General features: G+C 49.5%; 1 protein-coding gene across 3 annotated transcripts in view; it reads left to right on the top strand.

Moving 5' to 3' along the window:
- LOC135910894 (2-Hydroxyacid oxidase 1-like) overlaps window positions 1-26481 on the top strand; it is a 173561-nt gene that overhangs the window by 84158 nt on the left and 62922 nt on the right. For all 3 annotated transcript variants that reach the window (XM_065442957.2, XM_065442956.2, XM_065442959.2), the window contains exons 4-6: window positions 489-661; window positions 22730-22821; window positions 23427-23585. In XM_065442957.2, the coding sequence (XP_065299029.1) occupies window positions 489-661; window positions 22730-22821; window positions 23427-23585 (424 nt within the window). The remainder of the gene's footprint in view (window positions 1-488; window positions 662-22729; window positions 22822-23426; window positions 23586-26481) is intronic.

The following is a 26481-nucleotide window of genomic DNA, read 5'->3' as shown; positions in this document are numbered from 1 at the left end:
AGGTTCGCGTCTCGGATTCGTTGCTCCCGTTTGGTGCATTGTGGTACTCAAGGGGCTGTTTTGCTTTTCATTGTATTTTAATGCAAACATTTAGTTCCGTAGCAACAACCTGGGCCCTTCAGTTTCTTCTGTTTATATCCAGGAAATACATTTCGACAGTTTTTCACGAATGTTACTTTGGGATATAGACAGTCCAGCCATTTGGGGAGGTCCTGAGGACATGTGTGGCTTGTTGAGACGTGATCGGTCCACATTTTTGGAATGCGCATACCTAGGTCAAAAGCTTTACACATCCCTACTTTCGGTATAGGCCCATATTTTGCGACATCGTAGTGTCCGAGATCCGTCAGCAAAAAAGGGGCGAAACACGCATGCCCGATTGAATGTCTTACTTCTACGTCTTACTTGTCAAATTAGACCGTGTCCACGAAAATTTATTTCTGCTATGCAACTACTAAGCAGGTACATCAAACTTATCTTCAACGCAGGATGGCCAACTTCAACGAAGCGGACTTCCAGAACGTGGTATCAGCACCGGATGGTGGTTCCGGCCTGTCGACGTACGCGTCTGCGCTTTTTGACCCTTCTCTGACGTGGACTGACGTGGATTGGTTACGAAGTATCACCCACTTGCCCATCATTATCAAAGGCATCCTCAGAGGTAATCATAATCTAATATATCCGATGTACGCGTAGCATAAAAGGAATGCCGTTGTAGTCTTTAGGCTTGAAGTAAAATAATATCGAGCGTTATCCGATTTTGCAATGTTTATACAATAGTATGTTTAGGTAGGCATTACCAAATCCTGGCTGTAAGCTTACCAGAGTCATTGAAAAGAAAAGTGTGCCGTCATTGAATTCTACCAGAGCTAACATATGGGGAAGAAACTAGGAGAAGAAAAAAGCTCGAGAATAAGCTAAGGACACGTTGAGTGCAATGAAATGAAAAATGTTAGGCGTAACGTTAAGAGACAGGAAGAAAGCAGCGTGGATATGAGAACAAATGGGGATGGCCGATATTCTACTTGACATTAAGAGAAAAAAAAGGTGCTGGGTCGCAGATGTAATGCGTATGGTGGAGAACCGGAGGACTATTAGGGTTACAGAATGGGTGCCAAGGGTAGGCAAGCGCAATCGAGGATGGCAGAAATTAGGTGCCGTGATGAAGTTAGGAAATTTGCAGGCGCGATCTCCAATTACTCCTGTCCAGCTCCAACCAATCTCAACTAGCGCCCTCGGATTTCCTAATTCATTGCCCCACCTAGTATTCTGTGTTTAAAGCCAGCCAAGTTACGGTTTCATTCTATACCTCTATGTTATCTTGATCTCTCTGTTCTAAGGAAGCATATTTGCTTGCAAGTACCATCCTGAATTTGTCTGCTTTTACCCTTAGTGCTTCTGGGTTGACTTGTTTCTCCTTGACAAATTTTACACTTTCTCTCTTCATAATAGGAAAATCCTAGCGCTCACTAACCTATGATCACTGCAACCTTACGCTACTTATCACTTCTGCTTCCTGCACTATGCTAGCATCGTAAGAAAGTCTGAAATTAAGTTTATTCCTTGTTTCACCCTTAGGGCTTTTGGTGGTCCACTTCCTGTTGCTAGGCTTCCTGAAGAAGATGTTCATTATTCGCAGCTTATTCATTTCTGCGAATTCTACGAGCATCTCCCCTCTAGAGTTCCTAGAACCGACGCCGTAGTTCGGAATTGCTTGCTCGCCAGCCTGCTTTTCCCTCACTTTTGCCATGAAGTCGCCCCTTTACTACACTATACTGAGTTTGCCCTTTGGTCATCGCTAATTCAACATCTCCATAAAACTGATCTACATCATCATTGTGACTGGATGTTGCAGCGTAGGCTTGTACTGTCATTATCTATTACTCCTAATAGGTTTTATTACGGCTACTGCTACCGTCTCATTATTGCTGTAGAATTCGTCAATGTTACCCGCTGTGTCCTTATGGATTAGTAATTCTACCCAGTATTGCTATAGCAGAGGACATGGTTGTTACTCAGCACTGTATAAGCCTCTCCAGTTCTTCTTATCTCGCTAAGGCCAATGACATCCCAAACAATAACTGATAGTTCCTCAAAAAGTGCTGCTTAGCTAGCCTCACTCGACAGAGTTCGGCCGTTAAATTAAGGTTGCCAGGGCCAGTTTCCATTGGCGGCCTACTTAAATTCTTACCACCCTCTGTTGCGTTACAGGTCTGACCGCCGCCTTGATCAGGTGCTGCGCAGCTGCTGGGGACTGAGGCCCGTGGGTTAATTGTAGGAATCGTGAGGGAGGGAGTGGCCGAATACCGCTCTAGGGAGGCCAACTCCTGTTCTGGCGAGGGAGTGTCTCTGTCGAAGCTTAGTGAGCCTTCCTAATTTGGTCGTACTGGATTAGTATAGCGCCACTCGCTATCGGCATCTTTTGCCGCTGTCAGGCGTTTACATCTCCAGGCCTGAAGATGTAGTGCATTTGAGTAGGTCAAATTGAAGTGCACCATCGCCAGACTAAAACAAATCATAGAAATATTCGAACTTCCAACAATGGCCACCAAGCATTCGACATAGCTCAGTCAGATAATCCCGCAGGTGGCGAGGCTACCTTATCCCCAAAACGTACAGCCCAGAGGACCCTAGATGACTAAGAGGAGGAGGAATAAACTTTTATTTTGGAAACAGTTTTCCGGGGTAAGCCCTGGTTCAACTCTCGGTGGGAGGTCTCCTCATTCCAGGAACCCTCTGGCCTTCGCTGCTTCCTTGGCAGCGAAGATTGATTGATTTATCCGCCCTCTGCGGGTTCTGCTGATCGTCATAGGTTGCACAATATAGTGCCAATTCTCAGTGGTCCTAACATCGTGGTTCCCGAATCTCACGCAAGCATGAGGCGTTGAACGCGCCTAGGTATACGATAGATTCGTCGAACTTAAAGAGCACTTAAAGCTTGCGTGAAAAAAAAACAGTAAGAGAAGAAAAAAAATGTTTCAGGGCTTGCCGGGATATATGATTTAATTTTGCCAAATTTGAACAACACTTAAATGTAGTGTGAAAAATAATGAGAAGAAGAAGAGGAAAAAACTTTCACTGCTTACCGGGAATTCGCTAGTCGCGTATTGATGGAGGTACACCAAGCACCTCACGGTCTGGGCTCGATTAGGCACGAGGGAACATCTTCGCGGCAGAAGTGTTACGTCATCGTCAGCGAATCGTAAGTGGCGTCGCTGTTGTTCCGCGGGGTCGACATCGTCTGAGCTCGTAGAAAACGCAACGATGTGGTTGCGGACGTTAATCACTGCGCTGTACTCTCTCTATAAATCAATCCCCCATATAAGTACTTTAAAAAGAAAGATAAGGGTGGCGACGAACGCTGAACCGGCGATTACTATTCTGGCTGCGCATTCTCCAATCGGCGTCATCAACTGGCCACCGGCAGTTATGATGTTGGGCCCGATCTACAGCAACTTCCCTTTTCTCAGTCTGTCAGTCAGCTTTAGACCCAATATCGAAAAATACGAACCAGTATGGACGAAAGCGGCCACTTGGTGACCCTCAATGCGAGCGACAAGAGCGGCATTGACGGCGTCGGTTACAAGGGGCGTGGTTGGAGTCGTCGATTGTCACTGATCTCTTGGGAAGCTAGACGGTTCGCAACCTCACTCCTGGAGGTCGCAGCCTCTAGTTTTCCCGGTGCGGGCTAGGGGCCTGCCCCTAGAGGCGTCAGGAAAATTGCGACGGGCCGGTGGGGTGTAACGAGCCGAGTATAGGGAACGCGATCGAGGCGTCGTTGAATCTTCCCGCCGGAATTTCGGAGAATTGCCGTCGCAGGTACGTGCAGCATCAAATACTTGGTAATTCCAGTTGGGAAATCTTGGATACCCAGCTTCGCGGTAGTGGCACGCGCGGTAAACATGTCCTGCTTCACCGCAATGAAAGCATAGCGGCCAGCGGTCAGCGGTGCGCCAGAAACCGATCTTTCGAAGCCGGTAGCCGGCAGGGAATTCGCCGTAAGACCGAGGCGCGCAGCGTACGGCTGTCAGCAATGCGGCATAGCTGGCGGCGGCGGTGACTGTCGAAAATAGGACGTACGCGGGGTTGGCGGTAACAGCTGCGTCGTAGTGGTTGACGGTGTCAGCAGCATCGAAGTACCAGGAGGTGGACGACAAACAGCTTCCGCGTAGGTTAATTGTCGCGGCACCGCCTGCCAGTCGGGTGAAAAAAAGGCCTGTCCAACTTTCTCCCGGATGATATCAGTGACAGAACCACCGCTGGTGCCACGGAAGGAACCCCGAACTGCCGGATCTTCTCTGGCACAATCTCTCGGGTGGCTTCACGCTGAGACGTGTCACAGCTGTCCCGTAGAATTGAAGCATTAACGGGTGAATTCGTGTGATCATATTGGCGGTACCGCTGCTGCAGTGTCCGTTCGATAGCGGTGGCCTTCCTTGGTAAATTGGGCCACTGTCGTCGGTGGATTGCTCACGAGTCCGGCAAACAGTTCCTCCTTCACTCCGCGCAAGAAATTGCGCAACTTCTTCGACCATCTCAGCATCTGCTCTGCGCAAAAGAAGGGCTACACCTTTTGCAAAGATGGCAAAGCTCTCATTTTGTTTTTGAATATAGGATTCGAGAGGGGTTGCACGCTGTCTCTTCTGTCGCTACTAGTGAATGTGTCTAGGAGCTGGCTGCGAAAGGCATCCCATGGGGTCAAACTCCTCTCCCGGTTCAGAAACCACGTCCGCGCACTGTCTTGAAGAGCAAAGTGGGCATTAGCCAGCTTCAGCTGGGTGCCTCACTCATTAAAACTTGGACGTCTTCAAAAGCGCTACCATGAAAACATCTTGCGGTCTTAGAATTCTGCAGCGTCACCTGAGATGGAGTTGCAGTGGCCATGCCGGAAGTGGGTAGACGCGTTCCTGCAGGTTCCTGCAAAAGTTTGAACTCGGGCGTCAGGCGTGGCAGGCAGCGACTGTACCGGTGAACAGGAGTTTCGACGAACGAAGGTGATTCCGCTTTCGATGTATAGCTCCGCGAAGGGGTGCCGAGCATACGACAATCCTACCCCGCACCTCCACCAATGTCCCGGCCGAGTAGGAGACGGGAAGGCCGGTGCAGAGAACGTATAAAGGCACTTTTTAAGAGCAGTCAACGCGGCGCCGTTGTCATGTCTGTTTTCCTAAGCTAGCGCTACTTCAGCATCATTTTTATGGCCTAGCACATACCCGCGGCGACCATATAGGATGTCACAATATTTCATAATTACTACATTGTTTCCCTTCAATTTTTAGATCATCTTGGTGGACTTTGCGTACGTCTTTCCTTCGTTTATCCATGCACCGATGTACTTATAATGCTCGACTATAAGTGCAACTTCCTGCTGAATTGAGACCTCGGAATTAATATTTTTTTCTTAAATAAAAGTCTTAATTCCCGATTTATCGGTGTTAAGCTTAAGGCCTGGATTCGTTACTCTATTGCCACTCATATTCACTGATCTGGGCAAATTCCTTGCATTGTCAGCAAATAGCACTACGTCATCCACATACCTCAATCCACTGACCGGTAAATTATGGGGTTTTACGTACCAAAATCCAGGATATCATTAGGAGGCACGCCTTAGTGAGAGTCTCCAGAGATTTGGACCACCTGTTATTCTTCAACATGTGCCTAAATCTAAGTACACGGGTGCTTTCCCATTTTGCCCCACACGAAGTGCGGCCACAGTGGATGGGAATTGATCTCGCAACCTCGTGATTAGCGGCCCAACACCATAGCCACTAAGCAATCACGGCGGGTAACCCAGGGACCTTGTGGTGCACCTTATTCCCGTTACGGCTGTAAGATGAAAACCAAGTCTTTGTTTTCTAGTCGTGGTAATATGCTCTCAATGTATATTATGAGCCTGGTTGACAAATGTACAAGCGGACCATTCGAAAGCGACAATTGTTATATATATACATATATAAATATATATATATATATATATATATATATATATATATATATATATATATATATATATATATATATATATATATATATATATATATATATATATATATATATATATATGTATGTATATATATATCATAGTTTCTGCGCATTTTGGTTTTGTCGATTTGTATCGATACCCCTCTCTAGGTGGTTCACTGTCCCAACTGTGGGATGAGCGATGCGCTTGACGGTTCATTCAGAAGCGTGACGCCTAAGTATTTAAATGTTTTATGACTTCGAAGCATCTCGTAGACTTTTCTGGATATCCTCGTTTCATGTGTGGGATATAAAAATCTCCAACAACTAGCAGCAGCGTAGTATCTGCGGAGGCCGGAGAGCCAGTCCAGGTATCTCCGCGTGAAGTTCATCATTGCGCGAGATAAACTGATGCGACCCTAAAATAACACGCCTAGTGCCGATTTCAGAAAAGACAGCAGTGACTTCTTCCACTGTGGTGTTCCCGCTACACAGCGCTATGTTAAAATTGATCATCCACGTCTTGATGTAAGCTTATATTGCTGCGCCTCTTCTAGGAGGGAATGGCATATTGCGTGTTTCTTGTGGACGATGCACGCGGGCGCCCCGAAGAAGAAGACGAGCGCTCTCTGGCTCTCGAGCTGTCGGCTGAACTGGCAAGCGCTGCAGTTATCCTTCGTAAATATACTTTCCAAATAGTCTCCAGTTCTTAATCCTTCATTCGCATAGCACTTTGGCGGAAGGTGCCGTTTGCTGTCCGCGCCAGGGAGCTCCGCAGTGGCTGCACCGTCCTGCTTTCCGCCATGGCTCCCGGTGGTGACACCTCCTCTGCTTCTACTCCTGCGACCCCGACAACAACGTCAGTTACGGTTACCAATCCCCGCGATCCTGGCGAGTTCTCCGGCCAAGATAATGTTGATGTTGAGCACTGGCTCAGCCTGTATGAGCGTGTTAGCCGAAACAACCCCTGGGACTCTACCATTGTGCTAGCGAATGCCCTCTTCTACTTGGGCAGAACTCCTTGTGTCTGGTTCCCGACAAACGAGGGGGAGATCTCGTTGGGATGCGTTCAAGGAGAAGCTCAGCGACCTCTTTGGAAATCCCACCAGTCGGTAGCTGGCTGCTTGAAAAGAGCTTGCTACCCGAGTTCAGTCTTCTACTGAATCGTATGTCTCGTACAAGACGCGCTCGCTCTTTGCCAGAAAGTCGACTGGAAAATGGCCGAGGTTCAAAAAGTCGGCCACGTACTCAAAGGGATCGCGGACGACGCGTTCAACTCCGTCTTCGACAATGTGTCCTCCATCGATGTCATTGTCAAGGAATGCCGCCGCTTTGAGCTCGCCGAAAGCAGCCGCGTCATCCCACAGTTCTCCCGGCTCCCTAACACGGCTTTGACGTCGTCTTGCATCGACTGTACCGCTTCACCGCCCAATTGTGGAATATTTCGCTTATGTATCTTTTTTGTTAGCTTATGTTCACCTATTAAAACACTATTCATGTACTACCTTCATGTACTGTACTAATTGCCGAAATATTGCTATTGACATGTTTTATTTTTGTGCTATGTGTATTATTGTAATACCATGTATTGTGCTAATTGTTGAAGTGCTGCTTTGACCCACCCTGTAACGGCCGACAGGCCAACAGTATCAATAAATAAAAAAATTGAGCACATCACACGTATTCTTCGCCGCGATCTCGAGGCTACAAGTTCTGCGCCGTTCCATCCACGCCCACTTGAACCCGCCATTGACGAACCAGCCCCAGTGATCTCTCTCATTCAGGCAGTTCTGCGGCAAGAATTTGCAAACCTAGGTTTTCCTGCAACTCGCGTCGTCTCCTGACCTGACGCCTGACCGGTGCCGACAGCTGCGCCTCACAACGATCTGTATTCCCTTCCCAGATACCGCAACTCTGCCGAGACGAGAACTCCTGACGACAAGCCCATTTGCTCCCATTGCCTCCGCATCGGCCACGTCACTCGCCACTGCGGCACTTCCAGGACGTCGCCGTATTCGAGCTCCTTTTCCCCGTCTCCTCGCCAATATGCCGACTCGCGCCGTTTTTCGCCTCGCCGTATGCCTCCTACCTCTGTCGTATCCGTCGATGACACTCGTCATGTTCGCTCACCGTCACCTCAGCGCCGTTGGTCCTTGGCGCCCCAGCCACCCCGCTATTCGTCGCGGACCAATTATGGACCGTCCCGGACGGAAAACTAGACCATGCAGCTCCTAGGGGTAGTGCTCCATTATCTTCGTCGTGTCGAAATCTTCCACTGACGCCTCCAACAAACAAGAACTTACTCGATGTTCACGTCGACGGTGTCCATTTGACCGCATTAATAGATACTGGAGCCCAGGTGTCCATAATGAGTTGCAACCTCCGTTGTCGACTGAGAAAGGTTGTCACGCCTCCTACTACACGAGCCGTACGCGTGGCCGATGGTAGCGCTGTTGACGTCACTGGAATGTGCACTTCCCGTATAAGTATCGCCAACCGCCATGCTCCTGTTATTTTTACAGTGCTGACCAATTGTCCCTATGACCTAATCCTTGGACTCGACTTTCTTACGGCGCATTCAGCTTTGATCGACTGTTCTGGCGGTACCGTTTGCCTTAAACTTTAGTACTACCACCTTTGTCCGCCTGCAGCCTAAAGCATCGGTTCGCCGATTTGGGATCATCTTTTCTTGTGCTCGATGGCGATTACGTCACCACACCTGTTCCTGATGTCCTTTTGATGCGCGATATCACTATTCCCCACACTGTCGTCCCCGTCACCTCTAACCGGACATGCCTCCCCATCGCCAATTTTGGCCTGAAAAAAGAAGTTCGACCACAAGGCATATCAATTGCAACGCTGCGTGCTATCGGAGATCACCACATCGCGACATTTGCAGTAGACGTCTTCTCAGGTTCTTCACCAAGTCCACAGGATGCTATTTGCACTGACGCAACATTTCGTCCCATGAATGCTGCGGACCTATTGCCTAAATAAGCAGCACCTATGTATCGCCTTTTGGTTTCCTACCACGACATCTTCGAACTCAACAATCGCCACTTGGGCCAGACTTCCATTGTTAAGCATTCATTAAATACTGGTGATGCCAGTCCTATTCATCGCCAGCCATATCGAGTTTCAGCTCCAGAGCGTAAGATTATTCAAGATGAAGTGAACAAGTTGCTTGCTAAACGCATTTTTCAACCTTCGTCGAGCCCTTGGGCGTCGCCCGTGATGCTTGTTAAAAAGAAAGATGGCACATGGCGTTCCTGCGTAGATTATCGTCATCTGGACCACATTACCAAGAAAGGCGTCTACCCTTGGGCCACATTTGTGGAGATTCGCTCGCCAGCATCCGATGTGAGCGGATGCGTTTTCAGCCCGCTCCGTCGGTATCAGCCACTTGGTCGGCACATCGGTGTCAAACCATCGCCGCAGCTGTTGTTCCACTCGCTGCTAGTTAGCCCATTATCTCCCGCTCACCGTAGCAGCTGTCTGGCGCGCTGTTATCGGAACCCGCTGGTGGCACCGGCACCCGGCTTGTTGCCGGCGGCCATCGCAATTAGTATTACCCAAAGTTTCCTGCTTTGATGGCCTCGCCGGAGCAGCCCATGCTCCCTAACGATGTGCCACTGCCTGAGGACACGGACCTACAGGCTCCGGACAACCAGACGGCCTCGCTTACGCCGCTGTCTTTAACGAGGAACTCGGCCGCCGCTGCCATGCCTTCAAGGGTGCTGCTGCTGCCATACACCACCCCTTCGCCCCACTCGTGGATCTTGAGGAACAGCATGGTATTGAAGGCAAGCCTGCGAATGCTTTTTACCAAGCCCGCGTCATCTCTACCGCACCGAATGGAGAAAAACGTGCGCGAGGCTCGCTCAAGCCGACATCCAAACGACAGTACACGAGCATACCCAGGGATTACACCCGTGCGAGAGGCGCACGTCGCATGCTTCCTGCTCCCGTTAGTCACCAGGACGAAGTGGACAACTGGCTACAGTTCGTTATCGATGGACAGAGCAGAACCGTGCTACGGACGCGGCGACGCCGAGTTGCGGTGCCCCGTGTAAACATCAACACACCATCAGCCTTCGGCCTAAGCAGCCGCGCCGCATTTGGATGAGCAGTTCATACGGATAGACAGAGTCATATCGCGCCACATTTCGACTCATCTCCGTCTCTCTGAGGAAGACCCAATACCAGAGTTTTCGGTTCGCTACTTAAGCCAGAGCAATAAGCTGGCTGTCGGCGCGGCCGAACCCGAGGTGCGCAACGCCCTTCTCGCAATAGCATCCCTGCCAATGCGTGGACAGGATGTGCTCTTTCAAGCATACGAAGTCGTTGGTCACAATCGAATCAGAGGCATTCTTAGAAATGATGCGGACATGACTTCTGAGGAACTAATGAACTCCCTGCATTGCCGCAAGTGCAAAATCTTGCAAGCATGCCCACTTGGTGACAAAGGTACTGCGATGGTGACATTCGATGGTAACAGCCTACCCTACAAGGTCGGCCTGCGGTCATTTACTATCCGTGTCTTTCCGTACCGTGCACGAGTGGTCGTTTGTGACATATGTCACAAGATCGGGCATCACAAGGAGCAATGCCCCAATACTCTGGCCGCGAGATGCTCCACATGCGGTCTGCGGCAACACGGAGAGGGCTCACAGCGCCCGACCGTAGAACCGAAGTGCCGCAGTTGTGGTGGCTCTCTCTTTGCCACAGCCACAAACTGTCCAAAAAGACGACAAGACAACAAGGAAATCGAACAAAACCGCAAGCCGACTGCCAAAAGGCCACGTAGAAAATGGCAGACACAGGGCATCAGCACCGGTATCCCTAGAGCGGAACAGAACAAAATTCATCTAGACTCATGCTGAGGGCAACGCGTCAGAATTTCTACACCACTGGCTTCTGAATGTGCAGCTGGGGTACCCCCAGCTGCACAGTCAGAAGCGAGCGGAAAAGCCACCTTCTCGGATGTAGTTAGAAAAGCGAACTCCCACCTAACAATCAGTTCCAGCAATAGTACAGCGCTTCCCTCAGCTCAACACTCTCGTCCTCCATGCTGCCTCAGATGGAGTGGCGCAGCACCCGCGAAGACGTCGCTGAACCCCCCAAGACAACATTGTACGTGCGACGGCGAACTACACACGTGCAATTAGACACGCAACCGTGGTGCAGCGCTAATCTTAGCGTTGTCAGTTGCCGGCTTAGAAGTCTCATCAGAGCGTACAATGCTTATCTTTTGCGTCTACGCGGTTCCCGAGAACACAAGGAATAAGGGCAATAAGGCACTCATTGATCTCAGCTTCATCTCCCAATTTAATGAGCTTTATCCGCAAGACATCATACTGTTGTGCGGGGACTTTAACTCTCAGCACGTCGCCTGGCAGTACTATATATGCAGTCCGCATGGCAGGCGCATCATGCAAGATACGGGCTCACACTCCTCAACACGCCTCTAGCACACACGAGGCTGGGACAGACAGTTCACCAAGCCGACACATCCCCTGATCTTGCCTGGAGTACTCGTCCGTAGCTACTTCAATGGGAGGTGCTGGACGACTGTTTGTGAAGCGACCACTTTCCGATACTCATACACTTTCGCACAGGCCATGCCACTACGTAGATGAAGCCACACGCCACTACACGGCTAAGCCGCATAACACACTGAAGTAAATACCGCGAGTTATTGCAGCAACAGTCTCCAGCCAATAGCATTGATCATCTGGTATCACAGCTACGCGCAGAAAAGTGAAGAGCCACCAAGCACTTACGGTTTCCTTCTGACCACCTAGAGCCTGATAGACATCTGCTTACCTTATGGAATAGAAGGCACCGGATTCTCGCCCAGTACAGGCGGTCTGGTCATGCTGCGCACCGCAACGCCCGGTTGCGCAAAATACAGCGTTTTATTGAAGAATATACAACTATGCTGGCGTCAGACCGCTGGGTGGGAATTTGCGAATCCATCAATGGACAGACTCGTACGTCCAAGGTTTGGGCCATCCTGCGCTCTCTTCTCGGCCAGCACAAGACCGACAATGGCACGGCTCGTGTTGCCCTCCACAAAGGCATCAACGCTCAGGAACTGGCCGAACAGGCCACTGAAGTGTTTTTCCCGCAGACGTCTCGCCCGACCGACACCACATAACAGAAGGATGTACATTCTGAAGATAGCGAACCACTTAACAGCCCCTTCACCGTGATCGAGCTGGAGCACGCCTTACAGCGTGCTAATGTACGTGTTGCTCCAGGAGTCGATGAGGTGGGCCTGGCTCATCTACGCAATTTGCCCCTTGAGCACAAGCACGCTGTTCTCGCAGAATTCAATTGAGTCTGGGATACCGGGATACTGCCCTCCACTTGGAAGCTTTCGGTGGCCAAGCCCATTCCGAAGCCTGGTATGCCATCACATACCTTTATCCAACCTCCATCCGATCTCTTTGACTTCCTGTGTCTTTAAAGTAATGGAGAGTACGGTTAACACACGCTCGATGTGTCACCTTGAAGATCGCGACCTTTTGGCTCCTACACTGTATGGATTTCGCCCTGGGCTACCAATACAAGATGTGCTACTTCGCCTAAAACAGGACATCCTCTACTCTAATTCGGTGCACCGACGAGCTATTGTCGCAGTGGATATACGCAAGACATTTGATGGAGTCCCACATAACACCATCATCATCAAAACATGTGCCCTTGGCATTAAAAAGAAAATGTACAACATCATAGCGGGTTTCTTTGAAGAGTGAAGCTACCAAGTCGAAGTTGGTCATGACGCCAGTGCCATAAGAACCAAGTAGGCGTCCCCCGGGCTCGGTTATTTCACCGACCGTGTTTAATATAGCTATGCACAAGCTACCAAAGCGCCTTGCCGACGTACGGGGCCTGAAAGACGCACGGTACGCCGACGACGTCACCGTGTGGACGCATCAAGGGTCCATCTGGGAGCAGGAGGGTGCTTTACAAAGAGCTCTCGACAATATTCACCCCTGTGCCAAGGAAACAGGTTTACACACTGTCCCAGACAAAACAGAGTTTGTCGTCATTCATGGTGACTGATCTACCTTTGGCAACCAGGAAGAAAAACAGTCTTTTAAACCATACATCGGTGACCGACCCATCACACGGAAATCTACTATCCAGATACTCGGTATGCACCTAACGAGAACTGCACAGCGAGCATTTGGTTCCAACGCGTTACGAAGACCAGCAAACAAATCCTGCACGCTCAGTTACGCAGAATCTCTAACCGCACCCGTGGAGTAAACGAACGTGAAAATGCGGCAGTTCGCTCAAGCCTCCCGTATCATGCACGGGCTGCCGTATCATCCAGTCAACCGCACACAGATGCACGCGCTCGACCAGCTACTTCACGAAGCCAAACGCATTCTTACTGGTCTTCCAAGGTTCGCAAGCCCCGAAGCGCTCAAATGCTGTAGCAAACACAACCTGTCCGAGCTTGTCGACATGCACATCAGACGAGACTTCGCGCTGCAAATCCTGGGCAACACACACTCATGCTCCTTGGGTATGATGCCCACATAATGCCCGTTTTGCCCAACAAAACGCCACCGAGGGAAATCACGGCTCTCGCGGATGGCAGGCCACTTCCTCACAATATGGACGCTAATCAGCGAATGCAGCGCCTTGCATATGCCGAGAGCCATACTAAAGCTACGAGCTCACTCCCCTCAACTGAACGCATCGTATACACGGACGCTGCACTTCCTGCAGATGGCGCTAGCAACACCTGTTAGGCCGCTGCGTGGTACGACCAGACAAATGAAAATCAGAACCAATGCCATCATATATCAGCAGAAGCAATGTACAGGACCCGCGCAGAGCTAATGGCCATCCTAGAATATTTAGAGTGGGCCCTCGCAACTTCGTCTCAAATTGACCCTGTTCGCCATCATGCGTACACAGATTCCCAGGCTGCACATCGGACATGCGCTAATGTTTTTCACGCAGATCCCGTACTGCAGAAGATCCGGCACCAGGCACCCCTGCTCCGCGAATGTGGTCACGATGTTACCATGCACTGGGTCCCTGTGCACTGCCGTATCCCCGGAAACGAGAGGGCTCAGAGACAGGTGTGCGCTCATTTCTCTTCTGCGCCAGCTAGAGCCTCCGATACTCCTTATGCTCTCCTATCTTTCACACCTGAGCTAGCAGATCCGATGGCAGACAAGCATGCGACCAAACAACGACGTGCCACCTACCTCACAGCAGTGGGCAATCCACTGTCTATACCGTCGCTTTCCTCGAAGGTATTCACACGGCGAGAGTCAGTATTGCTTCGGGGAGTTAAGACAGGCACCCTCCTTACTCCTCACTTGCTGAACCATTTCCACAGGGCTGGCACACCACCACCTGCAAGTGGGTTCTGTTCCACGTGAAAATGTCTCGCTGATCTGACCCGCCCGGATACCACGCCTCCAGACCAGGCCATCGAGCTCTGGCGAGCACTGCTGTTGTTCATCCAGGACCCGGCGGCACCACCGGTCGACGATCGGCTCCGCGACAGCCACAAGGGGCATGCGGCCTCCAATTAGCTGCCTCCAGGACGTTCGTTAATAAAATGGAGGCAGCCTCTACCTTCCCCTTTTGCAATTAGACCCCTTCCTTTCCACCGCAGCGCCCTCTGCGCATTCTAATGTGGAGTAAACAAGGTTTCATTCATTCCTTCCTTCATTCATTCATTTCTTCAATAAATAATTAATTAATTTTTAATTCATTCATTCATCTACCCTTGCCTCGCATTGGCGACGCCCTCGATCGTCTGCACGGTGCCTACTACTTTTCATCAACATACCTTCGGTCTGGTTATTGACAAATTTCTGTCGATGAAAAAAAATCTAGACAAGACCACGTTCGTCACCCCTGATGGTCTATAACAATTCAAAGTTATGCCACTCGGACTATGCAACGCCCCAGCAACGTTCGAACGTCCTGGGCAACACAGTTCGAGCGTATGATGGACTCTGCTTCAAACGTTCAAATGGCCAACATCCCTCTGCTACCTAGATGACGTTCTCCTATTTTAGCCTACATTTGAGACACACCTTGAGCGTTTATCAGCTGTTCTTCAAGTCTTCCGGAGGCTGGGCTCCAATAAAATTCATCGAAGTGTTTCTTCGGTCGTCGGCAGATTACTGTGCTGGGCCTTCTGGTAATCAACCAGGCTCAGAAAATTCATGTTGTCACGTCTGCGCCTGTACATCAGTCTACCAAAGACGTCCGAAGTTTTCTAGGGCTCTACTTCTAGTTCCGACGCTTCGTTAACGACTTCGCAGTGAATGCCCGACCACTTACTGCTCTTCTGAAGAAGGACGTGCCGTTTACGTGGGGCCCCGCTATAAGTGCCACGTTTGCCCACTTCAGCAACATTCTCACCACGCCATCTTTACTGGCCCACTTTGACCCGTCCTCTCCTACAGAGGTGCGTACCGATGCCAGTGGTGACGGTATCGGAGCCGTCTTAGCCCAACACCAACATGGTCAAGAACGTGTTACCGCCTACGCTAACGCCTCCTCACAGAAACGGAACGCAACTATCCGATTACAGATCGTGAATGCCTGGCTGTAGTCTGGGCGGTTTCCGAATTCCGCCCGTACTTATATGACATGCACTTCTCTGTAATCACGGACCACCACGCACTCTGCTGGATTTCCTCACTCAAGGATCCTACCAGCCGGCTTGGTCGCTGGGCTCTGTGGCTCTGCAGTAGTGTACAAGTCGGACCGAATACATCAATACGCAGACTGTTTATTGCGCTATCCAGTGGACGAACCACCCCCCGACCATGACCCCGATACCGACGCTTGCGCTTTCTCCATTTCTCAGCTGCTACACGTTGCCGACGAGCTAGGCCGCGATGCCACCTTGCGCGCCATCGTTGATGGCTTGGGATGTTCGCCTTCTTATTCGCCCCTTCATCTGTTTGTTCTCCGGGATCGTCCCGGCATCTCGCAGTGGCTGTGATATCTACGGACCGCATGTATTTCAATTTCGAAACTTTATAGGTATAAAGATCGCATAAACTCTTGATGTGAAACCTGTATTGTCATTTTCACAGCCGTGCTTTACATTTTCAATTCCGGATCTTTGCGAGTTAGCTGTTCCTATAAAGATTTGATGCCAAAGCTGCATTGACTTTTCCAAAGTCGTACATCGGACCGTACAACACGACAAGCCAAATCAACACACTATCAGACAAGTTGACAAAGCACACAGCGTGCTCCGATGAGACGAAGCTTTGTGATTGTACATTAGTGCCATCATGTCACAGACAAGAATATCAACATTTTTTTTTTCACCTGCGCCAAAGCATCCATGTCAAGGCGCTAAAGTCAGTATAGGTAACTGTGTTCTTATTTATTTTTTCTACTTTGACTTTTATTCGCAAAGACACGTTGAACCTCTTCAGTCTTTTTTTTTTCTTCTCGCTACCCGCAGGGGGCCAGAGCGAGCCAGAGCGCATGCGTTTTTCTCGTGTTACCGTGACAACCACGCGGCGCACTTTGGTGCGCGTTCGTCTTTCTCTGGCCGAGTGGATTTTTGCGTCAAAGAGTTTTGGACGCTTTCTGACTAGCAGACGACAAAAAAAGCAATGGTCGCTCGCCGCCACCATTGTGGGGACTCGACAGATTGCAACGCGTTCGCTTGAGGGCATCACCATAAGTTTGATGTTATCCCAACATCTACGCAAAGTATTTTATCTCGCCAGTGTATGATAACGAGCAGTATGCGTATGGACCGCTGTGGACCAAGCGTCTCAGGTTTTCTTCGACATTCTTTGGGTAGCAACTTTAGGTGCCCCAAGTAGGCATTCAATTGCGGCCAACATGCTTTCCTTTGCCTTTCGTCATTTTGATGCCCCGCCCCACACTCACATAAATAAAGACATTGTTGCGGCGCAGCGAATTCTTGCATGGGGAAAGTCTGATTTTGTTGCTTCTTTTGCGAAAAGTGATGGGCCACGGGAATCTTCAGTTGCCGGATACAAGTATTATATTGACACGTGTACACGTGTAAAACGTGTACACGTGTACACGTTTTGCCGCCTAACAAATGTTATCGCACAGCGCGGGACGCGCCTGCATGTATCCCATATTTCTGGAAAGTTATCGATGCTCCTATTCGCTGTCTGTTGTCGCCGAACCTTGTGTTATCTGATTTCATCACTTGACACGAATGGTGTAGAACTTTGTAGAAGGCATGCGAGTCCCAACGATTAGTCTCGAACATTCGATGACTGCTGTGTAAAAGCCGACGCGCTGGACCCACTGATCAGATTTTCGACGATCGCCGAGCGTGTTCGCCGCTATTGTTGTGCTATAAGTGTAGCCTGTTTTGTGGGCACAGGTTCGCCCAATAAAAGTTAGTTTTGTCGTTCACAGTATTGCTACTGTGTTATTCAACGTCACCAACACGTGACAATATTATTGTGATAGCAATTATGTGAACACTCAAGGCGCATACCTGTAGTCGCCGTCATGTTCCGTATGAAGTCTAAGGGCGGTAACATCGCAGCGCGCGCCGCATGCTGTATGTTTCAGTAAAAGTGCAGTGTGTGGGCGGGGGCGGCACGATGGTGGGTCCGTCTTGTGTGCGCCACGGAGAAAAGCGGGGAGGAAGCGCGCCGCCATCCGTCGCGCGCGATGCATCGGAAGAGTAAAGGGAGGGTGGGCGGGCCTTAGCATTATGTGATCTAAAATTATGGGGTTTTACGTGCCAAAACCACTTTCTGATTATGAGGCACGCCATAGTGGAGGGTTCCAGAAATTTCGACCACCTGGGGTTCTTTAACGTGCACCTCAATCTAAGTACACGGGTGTTTTCGCACTTCGCCCCCTTCGAAATGCGGCCACCGTGGCCGGGATTCAATCCCGCGACCTCATGCTCAGCAGCCGAACACCATAGCCACTGAGCAATCACACCGGTTGTTCTGTGATATGTGAATCTGTAATTGAGCAACCTGTTTATTTGCCTTGTTTGACGCATTATACAGGATGTTTTAGCTAACTTTAGCCAGACTTAAAAAATATGCTGACACGAACGAATGCATGTTGCTCACTTTGGTATGCAGTGTGTCACGCTATTTGTGAACTTTGTTTAATTAGATAATTAGTGAAGATTAATTGACTAACTTTTGAAGAACGGAGCTAGGAAAAAATGCCAATTAGGAAGTTGCAAAGCGGTTTGCAAAACGTCCGAATAAACAGTTTTTGTCTTACTATCTATCTGAGTTTACTGCGGATGCCCGCGAAAAACAAAAGAACACAATGTGACCTGCCCGTTTGCGCTTCGTGATTGCACTGCTTCCAAGCGTTCTGCGCACACAGCCATAGGTGCACTGCTGCTTAAAAAACGACTGGGCAATGACGCAAGCGTTGGCTGTTTGATTTAAGTAGCAACCGTTATCACTTGCCCTGCCTAAAGCGACTGACGGACGTGGTGGTAGTGGTAGTTGATAGTCCCAGACAGCGATAAACAAACTATCGTACATCTGCTGTCAAAGCGCGAGCAATTTCGTGATACCTTTTTACAACGAGGAAAAAGCAGACATTATCCTTGTCCGAGTAGCTGCAAGCGGACAAGGACGGCAGGCTGCAATAATATTTCGAAGCTGGCACCCGGGCTCGATGACAATATTTAACACCTACGCGACGCTGAAGCAAGCCGGCAGCTTCGCAAGAAAGACGCAGAGAGCTCTACTCATAAATAATGAGGTTCGCTCTAACGTTTTGTCTTTCATGGCAGCTAATCCACACGCTAGCACGCTCAGCGTGTGCGCACAGCTCGATGCGTCCAACTCAACTGCCTGGATGATTTTGAAAACAGCTGGACTGCACCCTCATCAGCTGCAGTTGCATCAAGGCCTGGAGTTAAGGGATCTCCAAAAGAGACTCGACTTTGCTAATTAGATTTTCATTCAGGAGGAGCAGGATTCTGACTTTCTCACCAAAGTTTCTGGACTGACGAAGCGATCTTTTCCCGAAATTGCCAAGTAAATATCCACAACGCACACTATTGGAGTGAGCAAAACCCCCACTGGCTAGGAATATCCCGCCACCAACATCAGTGGTCTTTTAACGTTTGGTGCGGAATTTGTGATAGCAAAATCTTTGGCCCAGTGTTTTTGAACAAAACTCTGACGGGCAAGAGTGAGTTCCTCAAAGACCCGGTTGAAGACTTGTACTGCAATATGCCACTAGCCCAGCTTGACGCAATGTGGTATCAGCACGATGGGGCCCCTGCCCACAGCTGCAGTCAAGCACGAGCATGGCTTGATGTTACCTTCTCAGGGCAATGAACAGGGAGAAGCGGGCCTGTGCTGTGGCCTGCAAGGTCACTCGACCTCAACCCTCTTGACGTTTCGTGTTGGACTGCTGAACACCAGTTCGCGGGATCGAATCCCGGCCACGACGGCCGCATATCGATGGGGGGGGGGGGGGGGGGGGGGAATACGAAAGCACCCATGTACATAGGTTTAGGTGCACGTTAAAAATCGCCAGGTGGTCGGAATTTCCGGAGTCCTCCACTATGGCGTACCTCATACTAAGAAAGTGGGTTTGGCACGTAAAACCCCATAATTTAACCCTCTTGACTTTTTCTTGTCAGGATATATTAAGGATCACGCATACACGACGAAAACGATGACTCCAGAATCCTTACAGGAGAATATAACTGAAGGCTGCCACAGCATTTCACCGACGGTGCTCAAGGCAGCAACAGCAAGCTTTCTCAGAAGATCCCATAGTTTTACCGCTGCAGAAGGTGAGCTCTTCGAGCACTTTCTGTGAAAACGCATGAAAAATAAACGTAAATTCAGTAACAGACTGCGTCTGGTCAGTTGGGATACTCTTATTCTACCATTTTCAGCCTTATGAAAACTGATTTCTTTATTTAGGGATGTTCAATTGGCTTACAGCTATCGCGAAATGACGGACCTGTTACTTCCGGCAGCATAAACGATAAGCGCTGTGTCTGCTTAACGCTATAAGGAATTTTCGTGAGGGGAGCACATCGCTTGCGTAAATGGCACAGCCAACACCTGCGTAGTTGTCCTCTCGCTTTTTAAGCGGCCGCGCGCCTATGGCTGTTTGTGCGCGGAACGTTGGGGAACAGTGCAATCACAACGCGCAAGCGGGCATGTCGCTTCGTGTTTTGTATTTTGCAGGCATCATCAGTAAGCTGAAATACACTAATACCTAATAGATATGTAGAAAGACAGAAACTGTTTATTCGTGCGTTTTGCAAACCGCTCTGCAATTTTATAATTAGAATTATTTCCTAGCTCCTTTACTTCAGAAGTTGATTTGTTAATCTTGACTAAAAATCTAATTAAGCAAAATACAAAAGTAGGGTGACACACTACATACAAAAGTGAGCAACATGCACTTGCAGTGGTCGCGTCATTTTAGAGTCCATCGGCATATTTTAACTCTGGCTAAAGTTAGCTGAAGCACCCTGTATACAGGGACTTTTGCTTAGATACGTGGATTTATTGGATACTAATACGTATATTTAAATATCTTGTTTCGAGGTTTTGTGGATACATGCAGTGAACTTTGTTTCCAGAGACGCTGTTTTGCTTTTTATCTAGCCTTATCTTCGCATTTGTGTATTCCATTGTACATTGTATTTCTAATGTATATTTTGCAGAACTGCTGCTTTTTATATGTGATCTGTGTTGCGACTACAATTTCGGTGCAATTACAATGCACGACCGGTGACAGCTGCTCCTGCGCAGTAGATTGGAATGAAGGACAGCGTCACTGAAATTTGTCCCTGGCCGTTGCATTTGCACAAAAATGTAAACAAGGTTCTTGAATGACAAAGTTTCATTGAAGTATTTGTTCTCAACTTGTTCATTTCACGGCCTTTACACTTATAATGTATGCGGTGTGCCCTGCTTTGCTGGGTTCGCACTGATATAGTTCTAAAGTTCCCGTGACATTTTATTTCGTATTAAACAGAGAAAAAACACGAAAGCATTGATATCCGTTATTTCTAGCACAATTCTTGGGACATAAGAATATATTCTTTTATGAAAAAATACATATTTTACTTGTCTTGACAATGCCTAGCGTCCAAGAATTTGTTTGCAGTATCTTTGGCAGTGTAAATGCAGTTGTTATTCATATATTTTATCCCTCGGCAAATTTTGCGAGGAGGCCGAGCTCCAACGTGAGCCTCCGGCACCCCCCCCCCCCCATGAAATGTCTGGCTATGCCACTGCTATCGACATACCTTCCTCCTCCGTTTTCCGCCTCATAGTTCCACTGCACCCTCCTCCTACACTTTCGTCTTCGCGCTCTCTTAGCTATTGCCGTCTTTCATCCCCCAATGCGCTCCGCGTTCGCTTTTCCATGCTTCGCTGGGCTAGTTAGTTCGGTTACGAGGGACGCCGACACCGACGATCAACGCCAGAACGGGCGTCTAAGAGCTTCGCTCTAAAGCATTCATTCATTTCGCTGTCCTTCCTCGAAAATTGTGACATATACATAGTAGGATGTTGCTGAATGATCAAAAGCAAGACATTTCGCCTGAAGTATGGTGGTTGTCGGCCATGTAGAAACTTCGTTAGCGTAAACTCTGCAATAAAGCACAGTATGGAGAGAGTTGTCCTGTCGGCTATAGAACCAGCAAGTCGACGTTCGTCTATGACAGGTGCAGGAGTGGGCCAGCGGCTGGAAACAGACTGGCGGTTAGCAGCAATGCTTCGACGTAATGCCTGGCTTTCCCTTTTGAGGTGCTCACTCCTTTTTAGATTGATGTCTAGCTTTTTCCTGTAGTGTAAGCCGATCTTCACCATAAGGTAAGCGATACTGAGGCCGACGCAGGAGGAGTTGATGATTGCGTCGTAGGCTAGAACATTTGTAACCTGCACTTCGTGGTGCTGCTGCTATCCATAGGTCCAAGAATTTTAGGTAAGGCATGGAGTTTCATGTCGACGTCAAGTTCAACACTAAATTCTGGGGTTCCACGTGCCAAAACACGATTTTGTTATGAAACAAGCCGTAGGAGGGAACTATGCAATAGTTTTAATCAGCCGGGGTTCCTTAACGTGCACGCATTGCAAGGTGTACACGCCTCCGCGACGCATGCGTTTCAGCCCCATCGAAGCACGCCTCCCAAAGCCGGGATTTGATCCAGCAATCTCGTGCTTAGCCAGGTACATCCACTGCGCCACTACGGTGGGTTGGTCCACGCCGTGGAGTAGTTGATGGCTTGAAGCGAGTCACCATTAGCGATGATCTTAATTTTACAGAGCTCATAGAGGGCTCACGCCTGGCCAATGCAAGTGTTCGAAGCGCCCCGTCATCGAAGAAAATCCAGTCGATGACCAGAAAAACAGATGAGAGAGCCAGAGACAGCTTGCATCCGTTGCCAGATGGGCAGAGCACATGGCGATTACCCCAGGTGGTCAAGGTTGAAATGGCAGCGTCGGACATATTTTCTTTACTTGTAGATGCCCTATACAGAGATGGACAGGCTCCTCTCGCAAAGTTCACGGTACCATGCAAAGAATGCTTCGAATTAAAAAAAATGTGTAATTGCTGCGCTGTAGATGAGTTGTAAGCCCTGGTGATGTGCCGCGAAATTTCCTATCATAATGTATGAGAGAACACCATAAACTATCGAGAACCACAAAGAGTGCTTCGCACCAATGAGTCAGTGGATCACGTGCCTCTACCGCAAGAACTCCTCATCAAACTCCTTCTCTCCGACTACCGATGTTCGTAGGTGACGACGCCATCGAAGCTGTGAATCACGGCGCAGCCGCCATATTGGTGTCCAATCACGGTGCCCGGCAGATAGACGGAGAACCATCGACGGTACGTCGTTTTCTGTATGCGTATGGGCGCTTTTTAGTTGACTTTCTTCAGGCGGAAACAATATTCTGAGGCTTTTTTCTAAACTATGTGGCCCAAATTTAGTGTCTTTCTTGAAAAGAAATTTTTACTTATAAACAACTCCGGCATAGGCAAAGTCAACTGGCGTTGTTGTTTTTCCTTATTTATTTTTTTTTCAGTGTATCTTTAGTTCAGTAATATTTAAGGTTTATTTTCCGCTAAGGCTCCTCCGAAAGTACGCTGAGATAACTTTCGTTTTGCATATAAAATGTTTGATGTGTTCCAGCGCAACTGTGAAATGTTGGCTGAAGGCGAGATAGGAGCTGAGGGGAAGGGTAGTGCCCGTCAGAGTGCCACTGGACCGTCAGGCTGGTGTCTGCGAGGCCGATCATGCGAACAAGTAGAGGAACCCCACCCATCCTCATGCGCTAAAGACATCAAAGCAATGGATAACTGTCGTGGCGCGCAAAGTCAACAAAATAATTGCGCATTCTTTGCGGCTCTAACACCTGCGCAAGGATCTTCAAAATAATACTCAAGTTTTCTTTTGGTAAACAAATGTCTCTTTTCAAATGTTTCTCGCGCAGATTGAGTGCCTGCCGGAAGTGGTGCGTTCGGTGGCGGGTCGATGTGAGGTGTACCTGGATGGCGGCGTGCGCTGTGGCACCGACGTGGCCAAAGCGCTGTGCCTGGGTGCCCGGGCCGTGTTCATCGGCAGGCCTGTTCTTTGGGGTCTTGCCTACAAGGTGACCCTAGTAGATGCGGACAGCCGAATTACAAGTCTGCAATTACCACAGAATGCTATGTGTGCAAGGCAAAACTTTAATTAGGATAGAAAGTACTCGCTTTCAGTGGTTGTCACAATTTACCCTTGTAGGCTGGCAAACTTTTCTAACAGTATTAATGACTAATTAGCTTAAAGTCCTCTGTCAGCAGTATTGTTTTTGCGTTTTATTTAGATCTTCGGCCCAGCGAATTACTAGCCCCGCGCGGTAATATGAATTATTTTAATTTCCCGTCGCGGAGGCATAACCTGAGCGTAACAATACCCGAGGACATAATTACATCTGACAGCGGCCATCAGATCAAGTAGATTTGTAGTGAACGAGTCCCGCCGTGGTGGCGTGGTGTCTTCGGCTTTGCGCTGCCGAGAGCACGTGATCGAATCCCGACCACGGCGGCCACATTTCGATGGGAGCGAAATACAAACACGCCCGTGCACTGGCTGCAAGTTAAAGAAGCACACGTGCTCTAAATTATTTCGTCGGCCCGCCTGGGACCTCCCTCATAATCAAATCACGGTTTAGGCACGTAAAACCCACGGATTTTTTCGTCATGACACCAGGTCAACCTTACACAAATTAGTGCATCATTCTACTTTATTTCGACGTGCGGGAGATTATCTTATCTAAAGCTCAAACAATATGGCGCGGTTTCTGCAGGGCGCGATTGAGGCGCGACGGATGAGCACGTACACGCGTGTTTTACAGCGCAGCTCTTAAGCGCTCGTTCGTGTGGCGAGCGTCGGCGTCACCGAGAGAGCGAGCGCAGTGAAGGATGAAAGACCGAACGCGGAGCGCAGCGGGCGATAAATCGCGCGTGTGCATCAGACGGAAAGCGGAGGAGACAGACAGACAGACAAGGAACTTTATTTATGATCCTGATGAACCGGGCGTTAGGGTACCTCCCTTTTCAGGGAGTCCCCGTAGCGGTCGTGGGCCGCGCCCACGTCGGGGTCGGACGATCGTGGTCCTTCGCCCTGTCGCACGCCCTCTGGACAGCCCGTAGTTGCTCTGAGAGGTCGCCGCTCTTACGGGCTACCTCCCAGTCTGTTAGAGTGGTAAGCGATGAGCTGCGTAACGCAGGGCATTTCCAGAGCATATGAGATAAAGAGCAGTACCCCTCCCGACAGTCTCGACAGTGGGGTTCTACATTAGGCGCGAAGTGACTGAATTGGCCCCTGCAGGGGAACGACCCCGTTGGGAACATTCCAAAGGCTGACGATTGTGGTCTAGTGAGTTTAGAATGTGGTAACGGAAATCCTCGCCGTGCAATTTGATAACGTGACAAGATTTCATGGAAGGTGAGAAGCGAATCCCTGTACAGTGCTAAATCGCCGCCCGTCAGCGCACCGGAACCGCCGCGTTGCGTAAGACCTCGCGCGCAGTCATGGGTGTTAACAACCTCACAGTCATTGTCGTTCACAATCTCAGAGTGAACATTTATTCCCATATGGACCGGGAACCATTTGATGATATGGAAACCAGCAGCCCCTCGGTGCCGAGATGGCCACCGCCTCCTTTGAGATCGAGCTGGAGGAGAACGCTCGGGCTGGAGACCTGGAGTCTGTGAAGCTGTTGGGACGTAGAGGGTCGTTCAGTGCTGTAGCTATAGCAACCTGCTCGGCTACTGTTGCAGAAGCCTTCCGCACGGTTGCTGAGTTAATGAGAGTGCCATTGGAGTAAACCGAAACCACGGCATAGTGATTAGAGCGCCCGTACTGGGCGGCGTCAACAAAACTTGCAAGATTCGGAGTGGCCGTGGCCACTTTTAATAGCGAACGAGCCCGGGATATCCGGCGCCCTACATTGTATTGAGGGTGGACGTTACGTGGCAGGGGATCTACCTTGAACGTATCTCGGACCATGGGTAATAGGGTCACGTTGCACTCCGTGATTTCCTAGTCACCGCATCCAACGGATTCGAGGATGCGTCTCCCCGCTTCACTCGCTAGTGCCTCGATCACCTCTGACATGGTGTTGTGCATGCCTAGTTGCATTAGACGCGCGGTTCTGGTAGTGAGGGGTAAACCCAGCACGCCATTTATGCTTTTGTGCATGAGGGCGTCGATTTTGGACTCATCTCGTTTAGACCATCGCAACTGAGAAGCTACATAGTTAAAGTGGCTCAAAAGAAACGCGTGGTAGAGTCTGACGAGATTGCTCTCGCCTAAATCCCCCTGCTGATCCAGACCCTGAGGATAAGCCGAAGCATATTCTCCGTCTTGGAGGTAATGCAGGTTATAGTCTGTGAATTGCCCCCGAGAGATCCCGGCAAAAGTCCGAGTACCCTGATGGTATTCACTTTGTGGAATTGTTGTCCGTCCCTCGTATAGAGGGCTATGGGAACTAGATCTAAGTGTGTGGAGCACCTAACTCCTGTCGGGTGGGCTATACAATAGAATTGCGGACTTGGTTGGTGACAGACTTAGGCCCGTGTCTAGTAAGAAGCATTTTGTGATGTCGAGCGCCTCTAGGAGCGCACTCTCACCTGCAGCGTCAGACCCTTTCATGCACCACTTGGTATTATCATCCGCATAGAGAGCGTGACCTGTTCCTCTTACTGCGGCTAGTCTGTCTAAGAGGCCCTTCATTACAACGTTAAACAGTAGGGAAGAGATGACAGCGCCTTGCGGGGTGCCTCTCGCTCCCAATGTAAATTCCTTCGATTTGATTTGCCCTATTTCGACAGTGGCCTTGCGATATCTGAGGAGGCAACTAACGCACGCATGGAATTGTGGCCCCAGGCGCAGGTCCGAGATGGCGTCTAGCGCGAACCGGTGCGAGATGTTATCAAAGGCCTTGGACAAGTCTAGAGCAAGGATTCCCCGAGTGTCTCTAGTGTCGTGATCAACGATTTGCC

This window comes from Dermacentor albipictus, chromosome 2, assembly GCF_038994185.2.
Source record: "Dermacentor albipictus isolate Rhodes 1998 colony chromosome 2, USDA_Dalb.pri_finalv2, whole genome shotgun sequence".
In the NCBI taxonomy this organism is placed as follows: Eukaryota; Metazoa; Arthropoda; class Arachnida; order Ixodida; family Ixodidae; genus Dermacentor; species Dermacentor albipictus.
Note: the sequence above shows the minus strand (reverse complement) of the source record. Positions and strands in the feature narration are given on the sequence as shown.